This window comes from Xyrauchen texanus, chromosome 7, assembly GCF_025860055.1.
Source record: "Xyrauchen texanus isolate HMW12.3.18 chromosome 7, RBS_HiC_50CHRs, whole genome shotgun sequence".
NCBI lineage: Eukaryota > Metazoa > Chordata > Actinopteri > Cypriniformes > Catostomidae > Xyrauchen > Xyrauchen texanus.
Window position 1 is genome coordinate 30,908,353 of NC_068282.1, and position 11,080 is coordinate 30,919,432.

General features: G+C 45.4%; 1 protein-coding gene across 1 annotated transcript; it reads right to left on the bottom strand.

The window, feature by feature from the left end:
* Positions 1 to 1,442: 1,442 nt before the first annotated feature.
* On the bottom strand, positions 1,443 to 5,044 carry LOC127646612 (glutamine synthetase-like). The gene is made up of 6 exons (XM_052130369.1): positions 4,879 to 5,044; positions 4,090 to 4,251; positions 2,390 to 2,536; positions 2,165 to 2,292; positions 1,855 to 2,069; positions 1,443 to 1,752 (listed from the first exon to the last, which is right to left on the bottom strand). The coding sequence occupies exons 1-6, from the start codon at positions 5,042 to 5,044 to the stop codon at positions 1,443 to 1,445; spliced, it is 1,128 nt and encodes a 375-aa protein (XP_051986329.1).
* Between the last annotated feature and the right edge of the window lie 6,036 nt (positions 5,045 to 11,080).

Genomic DNA, 11,080 nt, shown 5'->3' on the forward strand with positions numbered 1-11,080 from the left:
ACTGCATAACATATTTAGGTTTTTCTAAATATGGATGTATGGTCACCCTAATGTTGCGTTATTTATTTTGTTATTTGTCATTGCACAACAAATGCCATGGACTCGGAAAAAAAATCCCGAGTCAAGTCAGAGTAAAAATGCATCAGAGTCTGTGATAAGGCCAAATCCATTAAAATTGGACTCCTGACTCGAGTCTGAACTCAAGGACCCCCAACTCTACAGAAAACATGTAACATGATGGTGTATAAAACAGGCCCATGTTTTTTGGATTGCAACGTGGTAATTTAAACTCATACACTTCAGACTTCATGATATCAGGATCCAGGGGTATTTCTGTTTCCACTGTCTGCCAAATCAGCCATTTCAACATACAGTAGCTATAACAATCCTTGTGTGATATGATATGGGGCACAAAGCTCAATTTATTAATTTCACATAAATACCAAACAACAGCAGAGGACTTTCCTCCAACAAAGAACTACACACTTCCATCTTTAAAACTAAATTAAAAGGAATTAGCTGAAAGGTATTAAAATAAATAGTTGGTTTGCATTTTTCCAATATTTTACATTTCTTTCCTAAGATCAAAAAACACTATCTTATAACACCTCGGTGTCAGTTCACAAAGATTAACATATATATATATATATATATATATATATAGGTTGTCTTTAGAATGCAGAATAATGTCTACACAAACCACAAACAGCTGTAGATTTACCTCTAAATCATGTTCAAAGCTTCCAACAAGAATTGAGACAATAAACAACATCAATTGTTTGTGAAAAAGGTGAAGAGATACACAGACAACCACATTTGAGTAAAAATCCATAATGTTTTTTAATGTAAAGACAAGTTACTCATGTTTTCTGAAATATGCATGTTTGCAAAAATAAAATGCACAACTCTTTAAAAACAAAGCAGTCAGAGCCAGATTAGTATAAACCATGCATGTTGGTCCCAGTACTATACACATACATGCCAGTAAATATATATATATATATTTTTAAATGGACTACCATAAGCCTTCAAATGCATCTATATAGTTACTTTAGATTTATAAAAATCATGTTAAAATTAATAATTACATACAAGAGATCAATATACTAGAATGTCTTTAGTTATAATGGTCAAGTAGTTATCTTAGTTGTAAACTTCAGTCTATCAAATTAGACTTTGTTCAGCTTCTGGTATTATTCAACCCACTGGATCAGTTCTAAATAAACAGGAATATACTGGCAGTGAGGAAGCAAAAAGTAATGGACAAACTGAGTGTTTCTAAGGAAAACCCAAAAATATGAACAAACCTTCGAGTTCCTTTCCTTGTTTCAGATGGACTAGTGAACATTGTGTCAGTAACATAAATCATGACTAAAATAAAAGAAACTAACACCCCAGAACAAAGGGAGTGGAAAGCTTATTGGTTTGGTCCACTAATTCACTTATTCCACAGGCTCTTCGCCCTCTTCATGGAGTAGGCATGTACGTATAAGAGCTTCGGTGACTGCATATGGATCACAGTTGGCTGAGGGATGGCGGTCTTCAAAATACCCCTTCCTTTCCTGGCCTACAGAACGTGGGATTCGGATACTAGCACCACGGTTCAGCACTCCAGCAGAAAACTCATTAATGTTGGAGGTCTCATGATGGCCGGTCAGGCGTCTGGCATTGTCCAGCCCTCCTTTAGGATCATAGGCACGGATATGGTACTGATGTCTCTTGGCCAGCCTTTCAATTGACTCCTCAATGTGTCTAACATGGAAAAAAGAAAAAAAAAAGAAAAGAAAAAATGTATTGGTGAACAGCAGACTTTAAATATTTTAACAACGCTCAAGTTTTTTTTTAAACACTTACTTCATACCCCCTTCCTCACGCATCTCCTTTGTGCTGAAGTTGGTGTATGGGCTGAAATATGTGCCACCAGCTCCATTCCAGTTGCCTGGGATGGGCTTAGGGTCAAAAGAGGCCACAACCCCAAAGTCTTCACAAACCCTGTGCAGGAGGAAGCGGGCAATCCACAAGTGGTCTGCCATCTCAATGCCTTCACAAGGCCCAACTTGGAATTCCCACTAAGGATCAACAAGACAGTAACATTAACAAGCAACATCCTAAAATATTCAACATCTGATTATTACGGTCTATTGTCCTGATAGGAAGACTTTACCTGTGCAGGCATGACTTCAGCATTGGTGCCGCAGATTTTGACTCCAGCATACAGACAGGCTCTGTAATGGGCTTCGACAACATCACGTCCATAAGCCTTATCAGCTCCCACACCACAGTAGTATGGACCTAATCAAACAAAGCCAGTTAACTTCCTGGAAGCTGCTGGGGGTTTTCCCAAGCCACTTAAAAGTCTTGAAGCCAAAATGCAGTTTGTGACACATACCTTGAGGACCAGGAAAACCATTGGAGGGCCAACCAAATGGATGACCATCTGTGCCAAGAATTGTGTACTCCTGCTCCATTCCAAACCAAGGATGCTGGTTCTGCACCATGTCCATGATCTTTTTACAGGTCTTACAAAGATTGGTTTCTTAGGGATGTATACAATACACATTAATATGTCAAGTACAAAAGGTTCAATCTAATATGATTGGATGACAATTATCTAGAACAGGGGTCAGCAACCTTTTTGAAAGCTGTGCCATTTTTTATATTCCTTGATAATGGTTGTGCCGACTCCTAGCCCTCACAAACATGCGCATGGATGTATACTGTTATAAATGTAACAGTTTGAGTGAAAATCAAGTAACAGCAAGAGGAGAGTATGCAATTTTATTTACATAAAGTCCCTCACACCTGAATCCCAATCTACATCTTGTATGCATGTTGCATTTTCATGAGCTGAATGGGAGGCTAAACATTCAAGTGTAAAGAAGCTGCAGTATATTCCAAAAACGAGTGCAGTGCATGAAAGCCATTCGCACATTAGTAGCCTGCAACGCTGATTAATTAAAGTAAAGAGACAAACATACTTTGAATAGCTTTTTTTTTTTGCATCTAACCATCTGGTCCTAAGATAATAGTTTAGTAGATGTTAACTTGTACAACTTTCTTTTAAAAATGTATTGCTATGTATTACTAAAATTTGCATTAACCAAAATAATACATTCTGTAAAATTATTGTTAGTTCACATTAACAAATGGTTAATAGTTTTTGTTGTAAAAAGTTATCTTGCTTTATTATAAATGCCACTTTCTTTTCCAATGCTATGACATTCAAACATGATATAGTTTCAAACTTGGGCTAGTATTACCTGAATGGACTATTTACAGTTTTGTCTTTGGGAATGAAAGAACAGCTTTACTGCAAAGTGCACACGCACACATTGTCATGGTGACAGAAGCTTCCAGTGCAAGAAAATGCAATGCAATTACATAAAAACATATATATTTAAGCATATATACATATAGTGACAGAAAAATACACAAAACATGAGCATGTATGTCTTTTTAAGTTTGAGGCCACCTGTTGAAATGCTTAAATTTATAATTTAACTATTTGAGGGAAAATCGAGCAACAACGAGAGGGGAGTAGGCCATTTTATTTATAAAAGTCCCTCACACCTGCATGCCAATCTGCATCTTGATGCAAGCTTTCCTCATGATCTGAACGGGAGGCTAAACATTATTAAAATGTGAAGGGGCTGCAAGTAGTCCAATGACAAGCGTAGTGATTGCAAGCCATTCGCACATTATGAGCCCACAATGCAGATGAATTCAGATTAATAACGCAAGCGTGCACGTTTACTCATGCAATTCACCGAAAGAAAATGTTGTCCGAATATGTGCACTGCCAACTCATAATGGCTTTCACGCACCTTGCTCATCTGTTGACCGCAGTCTAGTCACACTAAGTCTTTAGCCTGCCATTCAGCTCACGAAAACGTGCCGCATGATCAGTGGAAGGATTACATCAAGATGTAGATTGGAAAGCAGGTGTGAGGGAACTGATATAAATAACAATCTACTACTCTCACTGTTGCTTGTGTTCCAGGGATTACCCCGATTACCCCTCTTTGTGCCAGTGCTGGAGTATGATGCCAACCCATGATCTAGAATGCACTCGTTATATCCGATACTCACCTGCAGGTTTGCGGTTGTATTTGAGAACGTCACACAAGACAAGTTTGTTGGGGTCCTTCCTGAAGGGGTCTCTGAACATGGCTTGAGGGATCAGGAACATGTCACTGTTGGATCCTTCAGACTGATATGTGCTAGAGCCATCAAAGTTCCACTCAGGGAGTTCTGATGAGCACCAGCAGAAGGATACAAAAATCACAATTACAAATGCTTATGTATCACACTTTAAGGAATATCCCAGGTTCAATACAAATTAAGCTGAATGCATGTGTGGCCTAATGTTGATTACAGAGAGAGGGAGAGAGAAAAAAAAAACCCTCCTGGGTTACAGTGAGGCACATACAATAGAAGTGAATTGGGCAATACCATATGATAAAATGATCAGTTTCAAAAGAACAGCCACAAGATCTAAATAATAGGAACGTTAACATGATTTAAGTGTGACAAAAAGGCTTGCTAACCTTTAAAAACTACAATTTACACAACATTATATTTCAAGTAGTGCATGTCTTATAGAAAAATAAGTGCCCTTATAAATTAAAACCATCACATTTCTGCTTTTAAAATACTCAAAAAAAAAAGTGGCCCCATTTACTTGCATTGAAAGTGCATTACTGTTTTAAAGAGTCATCAAATTTATTTTTGGTAATCAATGTATTTGTCACAAATTATGTAGATCAAGTATAACTTGTGTTGAACCAGGAATATTATTCCTTTAATAAAAAATAATCGTGGCTTATTTAACAACCTTTGCCAATTTAATAATAAAAATCCTGTGAACACAGTTCCTACCTTCAATGGTCTTGGGTTCGGAGTCTAGAGTCCTTGTCTTGCATCGCAGTCCCTCTCCAGTTCCATCAATCCAGATGTACATGATCTGAACCTCGTCTCCCTGAGGGAGATCCATGCACTGTTGTTTCACAGCCTTGCTAAGCTTGGAACTCAATGAAGTCGCCATGTTTGGGTTATATCAAACCTAAGAAGGGACATCACTTTAAATACGTGGTCCATATTATTCAAATAAAAGGTAACCTACGCATAGAAACAGAACTGGTAATTTCTATAATCTCTCTTCAAAAATCAAAGCGTATTCTCGAGAAATATTGAAGTCTTTATGTAAAACGCATTGCAGCTGCACAGCAGACAGTAATGAGCGAGGCAGCTTGGTCATTGGCTGTGCTGCGGCAACTGCTCGAACCAATGACGGGGCGACTCTGAACGCGCGACCAATGGGCGCGCGCCACGCGTTCGTGCGCTCAGAGCCCGCCGATATTAGCATAGCCAGGCTATATAATGGGCACCCCGTCATACGAGTTCCTTTAGATTTAATCTCCTTCAGCAAAGACCTCCTCTTCGCTGGATCCTCCGGATTGCTGGAGTCTTTCGCCCGCCGTTGACAAGCCTACAGCAGGACTGCTAAGAGGATCCCGGCGCCTTCAGCCGCCTTCGAAGCCTTCTGCTACGCCATCCGGCGCGCATCACTATATCCTTTTTACTAAGCTACTTTGCAAGTGTTCGACTTTGCGACACTTTTTGTATTTAGTAAAAGAGCAAATTCGAGGCGTTGTTCCAAATGCCTTCGACCTGCGCCTCGTGCAGAGGCCTTCTTCCTGACAGGGACCGTCACAGTATCTGCACTCGCTGCCTGTGACCTGACCACGCAGAAGCTGCTTTCACTCGAGGCGGATGCCCCGAATGTGACTCCCTGGGCCTCAACGAGCCGCGCGCTCGCTTCGCAGCCTTCGCCGCGAACAAGCCTGCTACCACCGTGCTGCCGTCCTCTCTGTTCGAGCCGCGCAAGAAAAAACGCCGCTCACGGAGGCCGCCAGAGCACGCAGACTTCAGTGACGTCACGCCGGGCCAGTCCCCGTGTGCTTCGCCACCACCCGAGAACTCCCCGCCACCAGTCTAATTCACGCAGACGGACCAGCACCCCTCCAACAGAGCGGTGGGTCTCATCTCGTTCGGCGCGCCAGGGGACGACGGTGAAAAGGATGACAGCCTTTCCAATTGGCGCTGCATCCGACGACTGGCTGGGCTCGGCCTTCGACCCCGTGCCGTCGACATTAGCGGACACGAGCACGGGCACCAGCACTGTAAGAGAGTTCGCTGAACGCTTCACTGCAGCGAGCAAAACGTGTAAAACATTACCCAGTCCCCTTACAGGCGGCTGGAAATGTCTGTACAGCAGTCAATTGGCCAGTCACAGAACTCGCTCACCTGCAATCAAACGCCGTTTTAACGGCAACACACAGAAATCACAAGAGTCATTTTCTGCCTGTGTTACTAAGGGGTCACGTGTCCACACTAAAGTGCGCACTCCCACATATCAATACTGTCCAAACAGTGCCGAATACTTTCCCAGCTCGAGCTGGACGCCCCATAAATGCAGATCGTGTGCCTATTGTCATGTATGCACCACTACACACAAGCACTGTTCCCACAGTTATAAACTCTTCCCCAGTAAAAGCGGGAAATACTATAAATGTAGCGCGCGTGCCTGCTGTCCTGCACGCACCCCTACACACAAACACTGTATGCATGGCCAAAAACCCTGCCGCTAGCGGGAGGCTTTATGAAAGTGGCGCGCGTGCCTACCACAGTAGATGCACCCCCACCCATAAGCGCTGCCCATACAGTTCCAAACAGATCTCGTCGCATCTGTGATGCTCGCGGCGTGAGCCAAGAAACTCCCCGCTAAGAGCGGGAAGCTTTATGGAAGTGGCGCGCATGCCTATTACAATGTATGCACCCCCACCTGTAAACACTGTCGTTTCAAACATTTCTCCGGCTCTTGCTGCGAGCATTACGGAGATAGCGCGCGTGCCTGTAATCTCACACGCACCCCTGCACTCAACAAAGCTGCTTGGCGCGCGCCCGCGCCTCTGAGAGCTGTAAGCTCAGTGTTAGCACATTTTCTGCCTGTGTCACTAAGGGGTCACGTGTCCACACTAAAGTGCACACTCCCACAGTTACAAACACTGTATGCATGACCAAAAACACCCCGCCGCGAGCGGGAGGCTTTATGTAAGTGGCGTGCGTGCCTACTACAGTATATGCACCCCCACCCATAAGCGCTGCCCATACAGTTTCGAACAATTCTCTGGCTCATGTCGCGAGCATCACAGATGTGACGCGCGAGCCAAGAAACTCCCCGCTAAGAGCGGGAAGCTTTATGAAAGTGGCGCGCGTGCCTATTACAATGTATGCACCCCCACCTGTAAACACTGTCTATACAGTTTCAAACATTTCTCCAGCTCACGATGCGAGCATTACGGAGATAGCGTGCGTGCCTGTAAGCTCACACGCACCCCTGCACTCGGCACTCAACACGGCTGCTCAGCGCACACCTGCGCCTCTGGGAGCTGTAAACTCAGTGTTAGCACAAGGCAATTTGCCGGTGGGGCCCATACGTCACTGCGACACGCCCCCAGCCAACATTCAGCCCATATCTGTGCGAGCAAAAGCCTGGGAAAAAAATGGGTTTTGAACATAATAAAACATGGTTACTCACTTCAATTCGCTCGCAGACCACCCCGTTTTCAGCGGTGGTCGAGACGAAAGTGAGGAAAGATGTGTCACATGTTCTACGCACCGAGGTGCTCGAACTGATAGAGAAGGGCGCTATAGAAACTGTTCCTCCCTCTATGAGCGAGGCAGGTTTTTACAGCCGCTATTTTCTCGTTCCGAAAAAGGACGGTGGCCTCCGCCCCATCCTAGATCTCAGACATCTGAACAAAGCTTTTATGATTCGCTCATTCAGAATGTTAACAACCAAACATATCCTCGCGCAAGTTCGCCCCGGGGGTTGGTTTCTATCAGTGGATTTGAAAGACGCTTACTTTCACATTCGATAGCGCCTCATCACAGGCCTTTTCTGAGATTCGCTCGAGGGACAGTCATACCAGTACACAGTACTACCATTCGGCCTATCATTGGACCCCCGTACATTCACGAAATGTATGGACGCGGCACTTTCCCCCCTGAGACAGCGGGGAGTGCGAATACTGAATTACCTCGACGATTGGCTAATCATAGCACAATCAGAGGGTCAGTTAACGATGCACAGATCTTGGATTATCAGCCATCTAGAATGCCTGGGTCTGAGAATCAATTTTGCAAAGAGCGTGCTATCCCCCAGCCAGAATATCTCTTCTGGGAATAGTGCTAGACTCAGTGCAGATGACAGCGTGCCTCTCATCAGAGCGCGCGCTCTCTATTCGACGCCTTGCAACATCATTCAGAAAGGGCGCGTGCACCCCCGTCAAACGATTTCAAAGAATGCTCGGTCTCATGGCCTCGGCATCAGCTGTACTCCAGCTAGGATTGTTGCACATGCGTCCTCTCCAGCGCTGGCTCAAGAGCCGTGTCCCCACTCACGCGTGGCGCTCGGGCCACTTTTTGATCAGAGCAAATCACGGCTGTATAAAAGCCCTGAAGCCCTGGAAAGCCATCAACTGGTATCAAACCGGCGTGAGTCTGGCCGTGAACACGCAGAGAAAAATGATCACGACAGATGCCTCCAAAATAGGATGGGGGGCCCTTTACGAGGGCAGGCCTGTCTCCGGCTTTTGGTCAAACCCGGAAAAGCGCCTACATATGTCTGGAAATGAAGGCGGTCGCCTTGGCTCTCAGAGCCCTGCTTCCGTACCTGAAAAACGAACACGTCCTGGTCCGAACGGACAACATGACGGTAGTTTCATATATAAATTGCCAGGGTGGACTTAGGTTGAGCTCCCTGCACTCTATGGAGGGCCCTCCATGCATGGCCCCTCAACGGGTTCCCGAGAACCTCCCCAGTGGAGTTTTGAGAACCATCACTGAGGCGCGAGCACCCTCTACGAGGCGTTTATATGCCCAAAAGTGGAAAGTGTTCAGTGACTGGTGTGATACCAAGAGCTTGAACCCCAAATCGTGTGAGATACCAAGTGTACTCGCCTTTTTGCAAGAGCTGCTGGAGGCGGGCCGCACACCCTCCACGCTCAAAGTCTATGTGGCTGCCATAGCGGCGTCGCACAAGCCTGATAAAGGACATTCATTAGGGAAAAACGATCTAATCATTCGTTTCCTAAGAGGGGCTAGGAGGATGAACCCTCCTCGCCCCCCCTCGGTGCCGATCTGGGACCTGGCCACGGTCCTGGACGCACTCAAGAGTGCCCCGTTAGAACCTCTCCAAACCGTGCACCTTAAACAGCAAAACTGCGCTCTTGCTGGCGCTCGCTTCAGTCAAGAGAGTGGGCGACCTGCACGCGCTGTCATCAAGTGCTGCTTGCCTGGAATTTGGACCTAACGACTGCAGAGTTGTCCTTAGGCCAAAGCACGGGTATATTACCAAAGTGCTCTCCACACCCTTCAGAGCACAGGTGATATCTCTGGCAGCGCTATCGTCCCCAGCAGACGAAAGCGACACTAATTTACTCTGCCCCGTCAGGGCGCTCAGAGTATATTTGGAACGTTCTGCCCTGTTCAGACAGACGGAACAATTATATTATGCGGCCGCACTAAAGGTCTCGCAGTCTCAAAGCAAAGAATATCGTGCTGGATAGTGGATGCTATAGCGCTAGCTTATGAAGCCAAGGGCCTTCAATGCCCCTTAGGCGTCAGAGCTCACTCTACGAGGAGCATGGCCTCCTCGTGGGCTTGGTCGAGTGGGATACCCATTTAAGATATTTGTGCGTGGCGGGCTGGGCCTCGCTTCGACATTTATCAGGTTTTATAACCTACAGGTCCGCTCATTGCATTCCAACATTCTATCAGCCTGACTGTAGAATGGACTGGAGTATGTATATGCTGAGCATTATCTCCTCCCTTATAAGGTCCGTCTCTGACCGACTCAGAGGATTTTTTATGTATGCCAGTACATAGAAAAATGCATTCCAACATTCTATCAGCCTGACTGTAGAATGGACTGGAGTATGTATATGCTGAGCATTATCTCCTCCCTTACAAGGTCCGTCTCTGACTGACTTAAAGGATTTTTTATGCATATCAGCACATAGAAAACTCAGTACATAAGATATGTGCTTGTGTTTGTACTATGAGCGCCCCACCATGGACCACCTTGGAAGGGCGCTCTATACAATCCCATTATGTAGCTCGCCGTTGGCCGGCTCGTGGAATAATCACTTTGCTTTAAGGCTCAGGCATCTGCCTCTGGCTTTATAGAGCGAAGTCAGCACGCACAGCGTTTTACATGGTGTTCCCATAGCGTAAGCTACTTACGCAATAGGAGAGACCTCTCGATAGGGAACGACTCGGTTACTAACGTAACCTCGGTTCCCTGAGAGGAGGGAACGAGTATTGCGTAAGCTGCCGTGCTTGTGCTTGGTCAGTTCGCTTCAGTCGATTGAACCTAAAGGAACTCGTATGACGGGGTGCCCATTATATAGCCTGGCTATGCTAATTTCGGCAGGCTCTGAGCGCGAGAACGTTCAGAGTCGCCCCGTCATTGGTTCGAGCAGTTGCCGCAGCACAACCAATGACCGAGCTGCCTCGCTCATTACTGTCTGCTGTGCAGCTGCAATGCGTTTTACATAAAGACTTCAATATTTCTCGAGAAACGGAGTTTTCCCATAGCGTAAGCTACTTACGCAATACTCGTTCCCTCCTCTCAGGGAACCGAGGTTACGTTAGTAACCGAGTCGATTTCACTGGTAACCCCTATTGTTAGAAACAATGTGGCCGAAGAAGCGCGGAGCAGGTCAATGGACCATAAACAAAGAAGCACCGAGTACAAGCTCTTCACTATTAATCTTAATATACTGAATGTGGACAAGAGGTTCGTGAGTTTGATCAATTTAATGCAGTCACTACTACGGAATAATTAATGGTAAGGAGAAAAAAAACACACACAACAGGTATCAATGGTGGAAAGTCCTGAAAACCTGGCCAGGTGGAAACCTGGCCAGCAGGAGCCATCTCTGCTCTTCAGGACTGTTTTGAGTGTACTGACTGGCACATGTTCAGGGAGGCTGCAACATATGGCGATTCTACC